Below are 16,222 nucleotides of genomic sequence, written 5' to 3' on the forward strand. Positions count from 1 at the left end.
GACATAGTGGCTGTGGCCACTGCTCACGGCCAGGGCCCCGGGCTCACCCGAGGGGCCACCGGGAGAAGGACGCAGCACACTTGTCCCCAGCCGGGGTCTGGGTGGGGCAGGGATCCTGCTCCCCAGGGCCCGAACCCCACGCCCACACTTCCGCACGCCCAAGGTAGAAGCCGCGCTCCCAGGCCCTGTGGATCCGTCTTGTGGGCCAAGGGCGGCCGCCGCCTCCTCTCTCTCCCGGTTTGGCGCGCTGGCAGGAAGGAACCTCAGGGTTCCCCTGGGGGGCTTCCAGTCGCTGACTCCACTGAGGTTGCCAGGCTGGCCCGGGGCGGCTAATGGCCCACAGGCCATTAGAGGCCGCTGTGTCCTCTGCGTGTTGCAGAGGTGCTTGCTCTCCACTGGCTGTGTGGTGGGCGCAGGCAGGAGTGCATGAGCCGTGGCAGGGGTCCATAGCAGGCGGCAGCTTGGTGGCCTGGGGTCGGGGCCGCCCTACCTGTCAGAGGGCCCCACATGCTCTCCCCTCCCCGGTCCGCAGGAGCCCCCCGCCGTCCTCCTGGGCGGCCCCTGGTAGCAGGTGGCTCCCCTCTGGGGCTCCGGTGCCCACCTGCCGGCCAGCCCGAGGCAGAGCCTACCCTCCAGGGCCCCTGTCCTTACAGGTGAGGCAAGGTGGGCCCCTGGATAGCCCGGGCGTCCGCCGTGGACCTGGCTCCCCTCCTAGGAGAGGCCCCCGTGCCTTAGGAAAGTGTAGGCCGGCAACCCACAGGGGCAGGGGTACCGGGGCTGCTGGCCTCCGTCTGCAGCAGCAGAGCGCCCGCGGTGCCTCCATCCGGAAGCGAGCCTCCTATCGCCGAGAGGTCTCCACAGCTGCCCCCGTGCTCGGGGGTCTGCTGGCTTGGAGGTGGGCCCACGTTGGGCAGCCCTGGCAGGGGTGGCCGTGGAGGCGAGCCTTGCTTGTCCCAGGCCGGGTTAGGGCTGTTGGTGCCTGGGGGAACCATCCCGGAGGTCACCTGTGCACAAGGGACATCCTCTGGCCCCCAGCTCGTAGCTCAAACATCTTACCGGAGCGATTTCTGCATTTCCCTGGTGCTTGCCTGGGCACCTCCCTTAGGCCTCAAGTGTTAAGGAACAAAGTGGGAAGTGACACGTTCACAGAGGAGCGAGGGTGAGGGTGGCCTCGCGCCGTCCTCCACAAACCACGTAAAACCCTTCCAGGTCCCCATCCGGGGCCCCACCCCCAACAGAGCCCAGGGGCTGGCTGGGTCTTCGCAGTCCCCTCTGCGGCCCCTCTGGGCACCTCAGTGCCCTCTCCCCACCACGCCCCCCCCCCCGGGGAAGGCCGCTGTGTCCCCGCGCCAGGGGCTGACCATCCCCTGCTGCCAGCCCAGCTTGCAGCCCTCCCCCACGGGAACGTCCGTTTCGGGGATTTCTCATTGTTGGCGCTCGCCAGCCTAGAACGTTTGGCGACCGCACCTGGAGGAACCAGGACCCCGCCAGGCACACCTGAGAAGCCCCAGCACATCCCCATATCCTTTCTCTCCTGGGGATTCACCAACAGCAGTGAGCAGAAGAGCCCCGCTAGTCGCCCGCTGTCCGGGGCTGTCCCTGAGCACCGAGGATGGCGGCCGGGTCTGTGTCCGGGGCGTCTCTATGGGTCGGCCCACCATTGCCGTGCACCGTGCGACCAGCAGGGCCCCCGCATGGGCTGCCCCCCGCCCCGAGATCCCAGGTAGAGCGCAGCCCTGCGGCTGAGCCTCCGCGGGCTTTGGACCTTGGCTTCCCGTTGGCACGGGGGAGGCTTCAGTTCCCAGTACGTGGGCCGCGGGCGGCTGATGTAGGAATCGCAGATGGAGGCGCGGAGCAGGGCTGAGGCATGGAGGGCGAGCTGGCCGCTGGGCAGACGTGGGCGGGTGGAAAGGTGGCTGCGCGAGGAACGTAAGACCAGCACTGCTCCAGCCTCCCACGTGGGGACCCAGCTCCTCTCCCGGCTCCCTGCTGGCAATTCGTTGGGTCAGCGTCGCGTCAGGAGGGAGTTGCATGTCCTAAGACCTCCTGCAGAGAGGTCCCACGGTCACGGATCTGCAAACCTGCGGCAAAAAGTCGCTCGTGGGGTGTTTCCGTCACCCCCAGGGGCCTCCCCCATCTGCAGGTGCAGCCCCCTCCCCACCGTGCTCGCGCCCCGCAGCCTGAGGCAGCCGCTGCTGTCCTCCGTCTCCACGTCCTGTACGCGGAATCCTTGAGCCCGTGACCTGCGGGGCTGGTTTCCTCCTGTCAGCCTCACTCCCTGGGGGTTCGCCCAAGTTACTGGGCGTGCCAGCTGGTCATCTGTGTCTGTTGGCGACTGAATACTAACTACCGCCCAGTCTGGATGTAGCCATCACGTTTCAAAAGGAGTTTCAAACACTGTGCGGGTTAAACATGCCTGGAAACGTGGCGTGTGTGGCCACGCGTGGCCCCTGGGCCGCCTGCTACACGCCTGGGCTGGAGGATGCCAGCGGGCCCTGCCACCTGCATGGCCTAGGACTCTGGCACCTGCAGCCCTGGCGTCCCCTAGGCGCACCCTCTCCTGGGTCCCCACGTGTCTGGGGGCGCCTTGCAGGTCTCGTCCTGCGCCCGGGGCCCAGCAGGCTGGGTGGGGAGCCCAGAGGCCCCCCTGGGGGGAAGCGGTGGGACGTCCGGGTCCTCTGTGCGTGTGCCGGTGGCCTCGTGAGTGCGCGTGTGCTCTCGTGTGCCTGGCTGTGCTCAGGCCTGGGCGGGGGGAACAGTCAGTGGTGGTTCGGAGGCTTCCTCGTCACGGGAACAGGCGTTGCTCCTTCTTGATGCCCAGCTTGGGGACAGGGACCTCGCTAGGCCCACCTGCCTGTTGGTGCAGTCCCAGAGCCCACGGCCAAAGCAGCCCTGCCCGGCCCCCAGGCCCACCAGCCAGGCCCCTGTCCACAGCTTCCCACTCACCCCCATCCCGTCCTCGGGACTCTGGTCCCGCCTCAAGCCCGGAAAGCGCTCTGTGGGTGGCAAAGCCTCTCCGGACCAGCCCCCTCACTCCCATGCCCCCTGCCCAAGCTGTCACCAGGGCGATGGGACACATCCCCTAACCCCTTTCTTTCCTCCTCTTCTCTCTGTCTCTGTCTCTGTCTCTGTCTCTCTCTCTCTCTCTCTCTGTGCCACAGGGAAAGGTTTGAAACGGAACGTAACAGCCCACGTTTTGCCAAATTGCGCAACTGGCACCATGGCCTTTCGGCCCAAATCCTTAATGTTAAAAGCTAAAAGGCTGTCTGGAACCCCCCACTCCTCTCAGGCTGGACTCCCACCCTCCACCCCCCACACAGCTCTGGCATGTGAGCCCCACGGTGATGCTTGAGAATGTGCGGCTGTGCTGGGGGCGCCTCTGATAGCCGCCCGCCCGCCCCAGAGCCGACAGCAGAGGTCCGGTCCCCGCCCGGCCCGCCCCGCCCAGCCGCACCCCTCTGCCCCCCGCCAAGGCCCTTCGCGGTAGATCAGAGGTCGGGGCAGGGCTTGCTGCCAAGTAGCCCAGACCCAAGGGAAGCGGGACGTGCCCCTGGCCCAGTGCCAGCATCCTCACCCTGGGGAGAGGCGCTCTGGCCGGGGCCGTCCCGGAATAAGCCCACGGAGCAGCCCGGGCGGCCGGAGTAGGCTCTGCCGAGGGCATGCGTCCCCGGGGCAGGCCGAGGCCCCGCAGGCCGCAGTGACGCTGGCCGCGCTCCTCCGCGCTGTGTGCTGTGTCCCTAGTGCTCCCCCCTGTACATAGATGCAGGCCTGTTCTGAAATAAAGAGGATTTAAAATGAACTGAACCGGCCCCCGTCTTGCTGTGCCCGTGCGTGCCCCGCTCAAGGGGCGAGGGCTCCCCGAGGCGGGCGAGGCCAGGCACCACCAGGACAGGGGCACGGCTCCCCGGGGCGGGGGCGGGCCCAGAGCAGAGCCCCCCGCTGCTGACGTCCCGACCCCAGGGACCCCGCGGGCGGTGGGGCTGGGGGTGGTTCTGGAATGCCCCAGCCTGCCCTCCCACAGCCAGGCGCAAGCAGCAGGTGAGCCCGTCCTCCCCCAGGTCAGAGCTCCCCCGACGAGGAGTCACGCCCAGCCCGGGTGGGTCCAGGAAGCCAGAGAAGCCCCCCCCCCCCCCCCCCCGACTAAAGAGTTCACGAGGGAACCGCTGTGGGCCTCGGTGGGACCCGGACGGGACTCAGAGGAGGGGAGCTGGGAGACAGGCAGGCGGGTGTGGAAGCCCCCCTCCTCGCCCTGAGCACTGAGGAGGGTTCCGGCTGCCAGGTCCTGTCCTCCCTGCCCCCGTCCACCCCTCAGCCCACCCCCGATTGAGGGAACCACAGGCTGGAAATAAAGGCAGATGCCAAGGTCCGTCCCCCAGGGCCCCCCAGCTGCCCCCGTGGCTCCCCTCCCCTCACCGGGGCCTGGGCTTCCTCTGTGCCTCCAGGGACCTGGCCACCCACCGGAGGGCTGGCCGCGGAGAGAGCCCCTCCGCCCACCAGGAGCTGCGCCCCAGGCCGCGCCAGCCTGCTGCGCCTGGGCCCCGCACCCCTCCCTGGCTCCCGCACTGAGTGTAGGGCCATGGCCAGGCCAGGTGCAGGGGGAGGGTGGGCGGGCAGGTGCGGGCTCTGCTCATGTCAGGGCATCCTTCCTATATTTAGCTGAACTTTAGTGGGACTTCCAAGGCCCAGGGGCAGGCGGGGGCCTCAGGCTGCCGGAGGGAGACACGTCCTAGGCCATGGGCATCCTGCGGTTGGCAGAGGACCTGGGCCAACCGGTCAGAGCTGCCGGGCTCGCAGCCGCCTGCCTTCAGCCCTCCCGCTGCCCCCCGCCCCAAGGCCCTCCTTAGCTTACGGCCTGCCTGGTGTCTCCCAACACCCCGGCCCCTACACGAGCGCCCTGGGCGGCCCCGGGCCGGGGATCTGCATAAAGCCCCCTGGAGTAAACGGGACGCTCAGCGTCTGTGGGCATTGGCCAAGGCACCGAGCCTAACGGCCTGGGTGCCAACAGAGTGAGAAGGGCTGCTGTGGACGGTGCTGAACATGGCGCGGGGCCGGTCGCGCGAGGCCCAGAGACGGGGGGCACACCTCCCCGCACGGGACCAGGAAAGCCCCCTGGAGGAGGGCATCTGCAGGACTACTTAGGAATGGGGCAGGTGCCGTTGGAGCGGGGGGGGGTGGACAGGTGCGCTGAGTGGGGCGACGGGTGCTGACGAGAAGGGGGGTGTCCCGGAACCATGAGCTAGTCCCCTGTGGCTGGGATGGACATCACAGTCAGTGGTCCGGAGCCGGGGGACTTGGCACCCTGAAGGCCACGTGGAGCAAGCAGAGGTTCAGGGTTCACACTATAGCCCACGGGGATCGCCCGCCACTGTTCCCATGTGGCCAGGGCCGCCTGGGCAACAGCACGAGGCTGTGGGATGGCATGCCAGCTAGGTCGCTGGTGGCGTGAACGACTTCCAGAACAGCCGCCGGACGGCTGTTCAGCCGTCGTCCAATCAGTGGAGACGTTCACGCTCCGTTCTCCTAACAAAGAGCAAAAGCATCACGGCCTCAGTGGGGGCAGCCACGCCCCAGCTCAGCCATGGTACTGCCACCCCCATGGTGCCAGCCCAGGCCCGCCGACCCCAGATCCTGAGAGCCAGCACGTCACCCAAGCCCAGCCGTTCCCCCCATCAGGGGCCATCGCACCCGGCAGGGGCGGGATGGCCACGCTCTCCTTGGTGCCAACCAGGCTGCAGGGAGACGTGAGCCGGGGGCCGCAGCCAGACTGTGCTTTTCCTCCCCGTGGGGCTGTGAGCGTCGGAGGATGTATGGGGTTTGCTGGTTTGGCTTGGGTTTTGCTTTGATGTTTAAGGTGGATGATGACTGAGTCTGGGGTGGTGGTCGAATCCTGGGCCTCAGCCTGCAGTGGGGGCAGGGACGTTCCCTGGGCGCTTGCTCTCGGGATCCTGGGGCCTGTGGAACTTCAGGCCAAGAGGGATCTGAACAAGAACCCAAGATCCTGCGGGACAGCCTCAGGGCCACCCCTGCCTCCCCAGGCCCCGGCGGCTCGGTGTGTCCACCACAGGACGCAAGACCATGAATCCTCCCGGGGCCCGCTTGCAGCCGCCCCCCCACCCCCAGAATTCATGACGCCATCACTCTTGCCCTGCAGGGTGTCCTCGGTTCCCAGAAGCCACTAGGAGCAGGCAACGGGGTCAAGGAGGGCAAAGAGGGGAGACGCTTGCCCTGTGTCAGCCCGAGCCTTCCCACACACCTGCCCATGCCGGGGGGAAGGGCCTGGGGGGCCTGGGGGCCGCTCCCTGTGCCTTCTGAGGCAGGGACTTCACAGGCATGGCTTCCAGAAACCAGGGTCTTCCATGGCGGGCGGCCTCGTGGCCTCGTGGCGCTGACGCAGGCCTGAGAGCGCGGCTGCTAGGCTGCGAAAGGGCTGCACGGGACGCGGCCACTGCTTTGTCCACCCCGGATGCTTGTGGCACAGTCACGGGGCCGAAGCACGCTCCCCCCCCCCCGCCCCCCCGCAGACAGCGCCTGCCACCTGCCATGGCCCCCGCCGTGCCCTTCTCCCCGGCCCGGTCACGCTCCCTACGCCTGCCTCTCTCACGCCGCGCTTCTGCCAGGGACAGGACGACCCTCCGTGGCCCTCCATGGTCCTCCGTGGCCCTCCGTGGCCCTCCGTGGCCCTCCGTGGCCCTCCGTGGTGCTCCGTGGCCCTCCATGGTGCCACGAGCTCAGAGCGGGCCGATCGCAGTGTAGACTCCCGGCCCCCAGACCTGCTAAGCTTGAGGCCACACTCGACCAAGATTCCCGGGCAGCCCGCCTTCCTCAAGGCTGAGGCTTGCGGTGATTAGGGCTCACGTCCCCCCAGCCCCGCCCCCAGCCCTCCCCAGGGTTCTGTGTGCCGCGGAGTGGAGATTCGGTCTCTCCGGACCTCGGGCTCTTTACCCCTAAAGCCAGGAGGGCAATGCCCGTTGCTCAGGGCCGTGGCGGGGGTCAAACGGGGGGATCCTTGCTCAGTCATTGAGCACAGGCCCGGGAAGCACACCCAGAGGGGAGGTTAGGATCCCGCTTGTCCTCAAGGGGGAAGAGTGTGTTTTGTTGGGCAAAGAGTCTGCTTCGCTAATCACAAGAAGTTTCTTTCTCCCTGAGGCTCCGCGTGGGGCGCTGGGTAAGGCCCCCGACCCCTGCACGTCACTTGGATCCTGCAGGCAGCACCAGTGCGGGCTCAGGTTGCACGATTGCCTTGCCTCAGCCTCCACTCCCTCGTGGGTGAAACAGTCTGTAACCGGGGGTTGTTGTGAGGACGAAGGACAGGCGCGTGCCTGGCAGGTGGTAGGAGCCCGACCAGTGACTCAGGCACCTGGGCGGTCTCGTCCGCTTGTGGGAGCTGTGTGTCCTGCTGCTACTGCAGCGACTACAAGTCTTCGTGCAAACTCTCATGAGCAGAGAACGTGCATTTCTTTGCTTTCCCATAACTGCATCTTTATGGTGCCCTGCCATGCGGATGGCAGGAGCCCAGTCCCGTCGCCATAGGCTCCGACGCTCTCCTGTGCCCGGCCTGGCTGGGGGGACGGGCACTTACAGGAGCCCGGGAGCAGGTGGGCCTGCGGGCACCTGGTCCCCGGCTGCTGCCGCCCTTTGCTGGGACATTCCCCTCCCCCCGCCCGGGCCGCCCATCCACGCTGGCAGCACAGGACCTCTCTGTCCCCACTGCAGGGCCCGCATGTGCCCATCCCTCGGGAGCGTGGGGCAGCCTCCCAGGGCCCGGGGATCCTTGGGCTGCCTGGGTCTGCTGGCCAGACCGTAGCCAGCGCGAGTGGGAGACCCCGGGGGTTCTCCCAGTCGGGGACACCGCTGCCTGCCCTCTGGAATCCCCCTGCCGCCCCTCTGGTCCAGGTGCCGTCGACCTGGCCGCCCGCGTCCATCCACCTCCGGGCGCATTCGGGCCCGCGTCATGCCTGTAGCGCCCACACGGGCAGGGGCAGGAAGACGGATGGGGGCGGAGCCCCAGGTGGCACTGCAGTCCGCTTTCCCACCACACTGTATCTTCACAGTATAGATCGAGAAGGACGAATTAGGACGTACCCAGAAACTGGGGGGGGGGGGGGGACTCGCCAGGCTGGAGACCATTTCTGGCGGTCCTGAGGTCCCCCAAGTGCTTGCCACCCTTCCTTCTTGGGCCCTCAGGAGCTTTCTCCTGGAGCCGGAAGCACGCCTTCCGGAAGATTCTACTCCGTTTGCAGTGTGGATGGTGCCTTCCGCCCAGCCTGCCTCTGCCGCAGCCCCCCAACCCCCCGTGCCGGGGGCCCCCTTGACCTGTTGTCTTTCTTGGTCCCACCTCATCAGCACCCCCACTGAGCATGCTCCAGTGTGCACCAGCCAGGCTGCCACCCCGCTGCCACCCGCTTCTGCCCAGCCGCCCGCTGCCGCCCCCCGCAGTGCAGCCTCGCCACCCCCAAGCGCAGCCGCTGCCCGTGCCGCCGCCGCCACCCCCGCCTCCAGCCCTGCGGACAGCCCGAGGTAACTGCCCACAGTGCCCGCCGTGCCCTCTGCTGGGAGGCAGGAGAGGCCTTGCCCACGTCCACCCCTTGGCCGCCGGGTCCAAGGGGGCGAGGACCCCGGGGTCCTTGGGGGGCCAGACCCAGCGCGCTGGTCCTGAGAGCGAAAGGGAGACTGGGGGTCACTGCGGGGCTCAGCGCGGGGCCGGGGCCGTGCTGCCCTGCGTCCAGCACGTGTTCTGAAGACGGGAACAAAGTCTCCCCCTCTCTCCCTCTGCCTCTGTCTCTCCTTCTATCTCTCTCTCTCTCTCTCTCTCTCTCTCTCACACACACACACACACACACACACACAGACACACACAGTTAGATAACAAAGAGAGGCCCCGAACCACCCGGATAAAGGGAAGAATGGCAACTGTCCCTATGGCCTGGGGAAGTCAAGGGAGGCTCCCTGGAGGAGGCAGCAGAGGCAGTGTTGACCTGACCATGTAAAGTGGGTCAGGTCTGGGCAGATACTTAGTGACTGGTGCGCCCTCTTCCTTCACCCTCTCTGCTGTCTTGATAGAGAGCGGGTGACACCAGAGGCACCTGACGTCATGCGACTTAAATCTCTGCTCCACTTACCGCCTCTAATCTACAGAAAATGACTTACTTTCTCTGAAGCTCAGTTTCTCATCTGCTAAGACATCGACGCAACATCTGTGTTTAAGGATGGGGACACAGTGGGCACAAACCCCCTGGCCCGCAGGGCGTCCTGAGTGTCGGGAGCTGCCACATTTCAGTCTGACCTCCTGCGTTCCCAGCCGAGGCTGGGGCGTGGGGTGGGGGGGGTCGCGGGGTCGCTGCCAGACGGACGACCCTCTGTGGGCACCTCAAGCTGTCAAGCTGCTTTCCCAGTGTCCCGTGCTCCCCTCCCAGGGTCTCGCTGCCAAGGTCCAGGGTTCCCTGGGGCGGGATTCAGAGGCCCCTGGTGCGGCTGGAGGCAGGACGGAGGGTGGGCAGAGTGGCCCGTGGGCCTGTGTGCCGCGGCCACCCCCGCTCCACGAGGACCCAGTGCTGCCCAGCCCCACTCCAGCCTCAGGGGGAGCCCGTCCGGGCTTCCAAGGGCTGTTGGATTCCAGCTTCCTGGGGTCCCTTAGTGCGTCGCTTGCCCCTGCACACGAATCTCTCCAGGTAAGGACACACGGAAGAAAGCTCGCAGGGGTAAGGAATGTCTTGTTATGTGGGCAGGTGCGCAGATGCGCCCCAGTCGGATGGAGAAGCTCCAGACGCCGGCCCGGCTCAGGGGGGAGCTCCAGCATTGTGTGGGGCAGAAGGGACCACGCCCCGGGAGCCCGTGGGGGGCATGGGGACTTGCCTCCATCCTTGCCTCCTCCCCCAGCGCCAACCCCTGACACAGGACCTGTGGCTGCCGGGGTGCTGGCAAAGCTTCCTCCACGACGGAGAGTGGCTAAGCCCCCTGACCCCCAGCCTCCTGCCGCCATGGGAGCTGAGCACCCCTTGGTGCTGCCCCCTCTAGTAAGGCCCCTCCTGCACTTGGTTGGGCAGAGCAGGGCAGGCAGGCTCGGGGAGGGGAGAAAACGGCCCGGCCCCACCAGGAGAGGTAACTGGGCACGGTAAGTGTGCTCCCCACAGCCTGGGACACGGGCCTCAGGGCTGCTTCTACTCTGTACCATCGGGGGCACCGCACACCCTTATGGATCCACTCAGGAGCTTGGCAGTGGGATCTAACCCAGGGCCACCCCTCCTGGGGAAGAAGGTGGCTCCTGACCCACTGACTCTGCCCAGCGCCCCAGCCCATGGGGAGCAGTTGGAAGGAAGGTGGGAAGCCATGGGCTGGCGGCAGGGGTGGGGGGTCACTAGCATCCCCATCAAGGCCCCGTTTGCCCAGGGTGTGCACCTGTGGTCCCCAACGGGATCTGAAAGATGTAGGGAGAGACCAAGGGTATGCTTATAAGGTGTCCTTCTGTTTTAAATTTTAAAAAGGGCGGGTTGGGGGGGGCTTGTTCACTGATGAGTGGAACTGGGAATGAGACCAAGTTGGACACGCTGCTTCACCCCAGTTCTTGCAGCCTTTAGCTCTCCGAGGGGAGGGGCCCAGTACGGCATTTCCTGAGGGTGGGCGACAAACTGGGGCACATTCCCCCCCACCCCCACCCCGGCCCTGAGATCCCATGGTTCCTGGGTCATAAGGGGCAAGAGGCTGCTCAGAGCCTTTGGCCGCCAACTCCGTGGGAAGAGGCCAACAGGAACTCTGTGCAGAGAAGCCTCTGCATGTACTTGTGTGTGTGTGTTGGGGATGGGGGTCCCCGGCTTCCCAGGAGCCCTCCCTGGAGCACCCAGACCTGAGGCCTGCTGGCTCCCTCCAGCAACAGCAGGAAGGGGAATGGGGGGGTCAGCGGCTGTGCCCCAGAAGGTCCAAAGGCTGAGGGATGGGGGCAGCTACCCCCTTCTGCCCCCCTCGCCCGCTCCTGCTCGGCCCAGCCCCACCTGACTCCCCAGGGAGTCAGGGGCTTCCTCCATATGTCCCCCCCCCCCCGCCCCGCCCCGTGTGGCTGGTGACTCCTCCCCAGGTGGCGGCACCAGCAGGGGGCTGTATGTTCTAACCAGACTCGCAAGCAGCTCCCCCTCCTCCAAGGCCACCAGGGTCTTTCTTTCAGGATCTCGGGTAGCTCCCCAGTGACCTCTGTCAGGCTTCCTCCTCGCAGGGGCTCCTGAAGATGGAGGAGCTAGGCCAGGGCTGCAGGCCCCAGGGCCTGGGTGGGGCTGTCCTTCTGGCTGCTAACTCCTCCCCCCTTGGTTCCAGGCCCCAGGCCTCTGCCTACAGCCCTGCCAAGGCGACCTCTCCGGCACCCGCCTCTCATACATACAGTGAGGCCTCAGCTGCCCCTGCGCCCAAGCCCCGGGTTGTCACCACCGCCAGCATCCGGCCTTCTGTCTACCAGCCAGGTGAGAGGCAGAAGAGAGGGGAGGCCGTGTGGTCAGGCTGGACGTGGCTGCTCGGCCACATCCCAGAGCGTTTGTGGCCACAGGCACCCTGCTAATGAGACTCCGAGCCATCCCACCCACCCACCCCTGCCCCCAGTGTGGGCCAGAGTCCTGTGGAGCCTGCCTCTGGTCCTGGGGAGGAGGTGGCAGCCAGGGACGGAGCCGCCCAGCTCTAGGACGGTAGGGTTCCTGGCTGGGCATCTCCAGGCTCAAGATGAAGGACGCCAGGGTTCAGGGCAGGAGCTAGCTCCTCCAGGAGTGTGGGGCGGGCGAGAGCTGCAAGGTGCAGCTGCAGGTGCAGTGAAAATGCCGCGGGATTTGGCAGCCCTGATGCGCATCCCGCCTGGTGCTGGTTTCCTGCGCTGAGGCAGGGTGCTGGGGGCGCGGGGCGGGGGGGGGGGGGGGGGGGCGCCATCAGCAGCAGCGGTGACCCAGCACAGGGCCAGCCGAGCTCACTCGGCCGTCGGCTCTGTTGCTCTGGTCCCTACTGCATCACTGCCCAGCCCCTCATAGGCGTGAGGACTCGGCCTGGAGCCCCTCTTTCCTAGGCACAGGCTGGCAGGCTCCCCAGAGCCCGAGGGCAATTCTAATGTGGCTTACACCCCAGCCCCCGTCCCCCGCAGCACAGCTGAGAGCCCTGTAGCTGGTATGTCCCCGGCTGGCGGGGGGCGTGTGTGCCTGGCCTATGGGTGTGTCACAGGAGGGCTGTGGGCATCTCGGCCGCCGCCGGGGACCCCACCGGCCCCTCCTTCCCAGGAAGGCAGGGAGGGCTGCGGCGGGTTTTCTTCCCTGTACACCCCGCACCCGACCCAGGCCTAGAACTCGGCCTGCTCAGCACAGGTCGTGAGTGAAGGTATAAATGAGTGTGTGGATGCGGGCAAGGAACCCACGTCGGGGGGAAGGAGTGGCACGAGGAGAGGCTGTGAACCGTGCCCTCTGGCGGCCAAACACACGGGCCGTGGTCACAAGGGCTCCCAGGGCGACCCTGGTGCGAGTTCCATGGGTGGCTGAGACAGGATTTGAGGTGCGCGCACACTTCTCGTGGAGAGCATTACACTTTCTCTTAGGGCCACCCTGAATACAAGGGCATGGTGGTGTCTTCCTCCTGCAGTAGTGTTCCCACTGTTCTCCGCCCCCTCCCAAATTATTACACTCGCACTCTGCTTACCTATGGTAACAGTGGTGGGGTGAGGACGCTGATGACTCGTTTGGGGAAGAATGGGGACAGGGACGGGGCTTCTCTGTGTCTTGCAAGAGAGGGAGAGTTGATCAAGAAGTGATGAGGTAAAGGAAACAGCAGAGGCAGACGGGAGTTCTTAGGGACAATGAGAGACCTCAGGGGAGCTGGAGAGCTGATGTGGGGGGCAGCTGGGGACTGGGCAGCAAGGGCCTCAACTGCGGATAGCTTGCCTGGGTGTTTGCGGGGGGCCGCGGGGGCCCTCACCCGGAAGGCAGGGCGGAGGGGCCACTTCAGCATCACACCGGCTCCTGAGTGGGCCTCATACCCACACCCACCCGGGCGGAGCACCTCATCCCCGCCGCCTGAATTCCCTGCTCTGGAAAAATGGGCAGGAAGCTATGTAGACCTCGTGTTCTGGGGATGAAATGAAGCATGCGGCCCAGCACCTGGCACCCGGGATGTGTCCTCCCCTGTCCTTGGGGAGGCAGGGACTCCGAGTTCTGAGGTTCCAAATCCACAGGATTAGGGAGCAATTCGGAGCTGGCTGTGATGGGGGACAATCTCCCAGGGATCCAGGGAGCCGGAGGACACGGCTGCCCTTTGAGGCTGGGGCCAGGGGACAGAGGGTGGAGAGGAGTTCAGGTGAGCCCAGTGGGTGCAGGTGAGGTTGTGGCCCCCAGCCCGGGTGCAGGTGAGGCTCTGCACACACACACCCCGGTGCAGGTGAGGCTCTGCACACACACACACATGCAGGTGAGGCTGCGCCCCCCCCTGCAGGTGAGGCTCTGCACCCCCCCCCTCCGTGCAGGTGAGGCTCTGCACACACACACTCCCCCGTGCAGGTGAGGCTCTGCACACACACACTCCCCCGTGCAGGTGAGGCTCTGCACACACACACTCCCCCGTGCAGGTGAGGCTCTGCATCCCCCCCCCGCCCGCCCCCCGCCCGCGCAGGAGCAGGAGCGTTTCGGCGCGGCGGGGCGCGGCTCCCTGCGCAGGCGAGGCCTCCGGGACACCTTGGGGCGGCCCCGGGCGCGGGCTGTCGGCGGCGGATCCGCCAGGGGGCGGCAGGGCTCCGAAGACGCGCGGCCCGCGCCGCCCCTGCTCCCCGGGCCGGGCGCAGGCGGCCCCTCCCTCCGCGGCTCCCGGGCCGCGCAGACGTGAACTCACGCCCGCCCGCGGGGGAGGAGGCGCCCGGCCGCCGCCCCTGTCCCCTGTCCCGGGAGCCCGGCGGCTGGCAGGCGGCCCGGGGAGACGCGGGGACGCGGGCCGGGCCGCTCCCGCCCTCCGCCGACCCCGCCGGCCTCCTCCGCGCCTGCGCGGCGCCCTGCGGAGCACCTGGGGCGCGGGAGTAGGGGGAGGGGCGGGGGGAGGGGCAGGCCCGACCTGGAAGGAGTCGGAAATCACCTTGTTTAATTACACATCCCCGCGGCCCCCGAGTGCGATAGGGGCCTTTTGAACTTGCCAATTAGAGATGGACCCGCACCTTCTAATTTAGCCGGGCCTCAGCCCGTCGGGTAGAAATAGCAACAGCCCCGGCCCGGAGATGGGAGGTGGGAGATGATGGGAGGTGGGAGATGATGGGAGGTGGGAGATGATGGGAGGTGGGAGATGATGGGAGGTGGGATGCGGAGCGGCTGCTGGCGCGGGCAGGGGCGGGAAGGGCGCGGAGGCCACGGGGCGGGGGGGGGGGGGGGGGGGGGGGGGGAGGCTGCTCCGGCCCTACCCTCCTCCGGCCCTACCCGCAGCCCGGCGGGGGCCCAGGACCCTAGCACGGCCCAGCAGGACCCAAGGCCCCTACCCGCAGCCCCAGCAGGACCCGAGGTCCCTAGTGCGGCCCAGCACAGCCCGAGGACTCTACCTACAGCCCAGCAGGACCCGAGGTCCCTACCCGCAGCCCCAGCAGGACCCAAGGCCCCTAGCACAGCCCAGCGGGACCCGAGGTCCCTAGCGCTGCCCCAGCAGGGCCCAAGTCCGCAGGCCTCCAACCCGCCGAGCCCTGGGGGGGGGGGGGGGTGCAGACCAGGCTGGCCCGGGGAGCCCAGAAGGCCTTCCGGAGGGGGCGGACAGTCTGCCCTGCGGAGGGAACAGGCTCGCGTTGCTGGAGGGAAGCAGGAAAGTGGGCAAGGGCCCGATTTGGAAGGGGCACGCTCGGCCTGTTCCGCGGTTAAGCAGGACATCGGAGCCCCAAACCTTGTGGTGTCACCCAGGCTCCTCACCCAGCTCCGCTCCTCCGGCTGCAGAACGGGATGGAAAGCACCCCGGGCCTCACCGGTCGCAGCAAGCATTGCGTGCAGCGAGACCAGGTGGCCGCTGTGCTGATGAGGGCGGCAGCCCCAGTAAAAACAGATTTCCTGGTGAGCCACATTTTTAAGGGAAAAGGAAGCAGGTGAAAATAATGTTGACATTTTATTTAACTCAGTATCTTTAAAGCATCATCTTAATATATGATCAATATAAAATAATTATTAATGAGGCATTTTGTAGCGTTACACTAGCCAAACCCTGAAATCTGGCGTGTATTTTATGTTTGTAGCACATCTCCATTTGGACTCGCCACATCTCAAGAGTTTACTGGCCACAGAGGGCTGTGCAGTGGCATAGGATTGGGGCTTTGTTCTTAATCCCCTTCCACCGAGATCCCCCACTTTACAAAGCAAAGGAGTGGGGGACAAAATCTTGCTTAGGACCCCATTATGTGTAAAAGAGAGGAATGAAGCTGCACTGAAATTCTACTAGATCAGCTATCCTCACACCATCTCCCTGCTGACATTCCCCTCATCACCCCTGCTGCTAGCACTTTGAGACCCCCTACTCTGGGCACTTGGGTGCTACACAGGTTGTTAGGAAGCGTGTTGATGCTTCGACTTTAGGCCTCCCATATTTGCAGAGTGCATGCATCATGTCCTTCCAGGAGGTCCCTGCCACTCCCTTTGAGGCAGGCAGGGGCATCATGCTTCCTACCTCTGGCCACAGACTCAGTTCCAGGTTATCTGAGTTCAGGATGTCACATCTCGCATCCCCACCCCCAATACCCCTCAGTCTCCCTGGACCGGTTCCCTCAGGTGCCCATCAGGCAGTTAGATGAGCTCACAGTCCACCCAGGCCCAGAGACCCGGTGACCCAGAGTCACTGTCCTCACTAACGTGAAGTGATGCACTGTGCCAGGCACTGGGCTAAGCACTTTATATTCCTTGTCCCCTCGAATCCTTATGATAACCCCGCAAGGTACTAAGAATGATTAATGCCATTTTTAAAGAAGGACATTCTGGCCCAGAGAGGGTAAGGGACTTCCCCGAGGACACACGGCCAGGGCATAGTAGCACTGGGCCCCGACCTAGGGCTGTGCTGCGCAGATGCCAGTGGGTAGGATGTCCTCCAAGTCGGTCGTTACTCTTCAATGACATGGTGCGGCAAGATTTTCTGGAAATTAGACTCATCTTTACAGAGGCAGCTTGGGGCAAAGGAATGGTTTTGGAGACTCACTCTGCCATTTACTGGCTCTGTCTGCACCCCAGTGACCTCATGGTTCAGGAGACTAGCCCGGTGACCTGGTAGG

General features: G+C 65.9%; 1 protein-coding gene across 3 annotated transcripts in view; it reads left to right on the forward strand.

Annotated features, from left to right (window-relative positions):
* The window catches only part of LDB3 (LIM domain binding 3), a 56,267-nt gene that overhangs the window by 22,670 nt on the left and 17,375 nt on the right, over window positions 1–16,222 (forward strand). For 2 of the 3 annotated variants that reach the window (XM_072756419.1, XM_072756418.1), the window contains one exon: window positions 11,302–11,444. In XM_072756419.1, the coding sequence (XP_072612520.1) occupies window positions 11,302–11,444 (143 nt within the window). Of the gene's footprint in view, window positions 1–3,161; window positions 3,800–11,301; window positions 11,445–16,222 lie in introns of those variants that run through there. The other variant, XM_026005835.2, reaches the window with a different exon arrangement.

The sequence above is a fragment of the Vulpes vulpes genome, chromosome 4 (genome assembly GCF_048418805.1).
Source record: "Vulpes vulpes isolate BD-2025 chromosome 4, VulVul3, whole genome shotgun sequence".
Lineage (NCBI taxonomy): Eukaryota > Metazoa > Chordata > Mammalia > Carnivora > Canidae > Vulpes > Vulpes vulpes.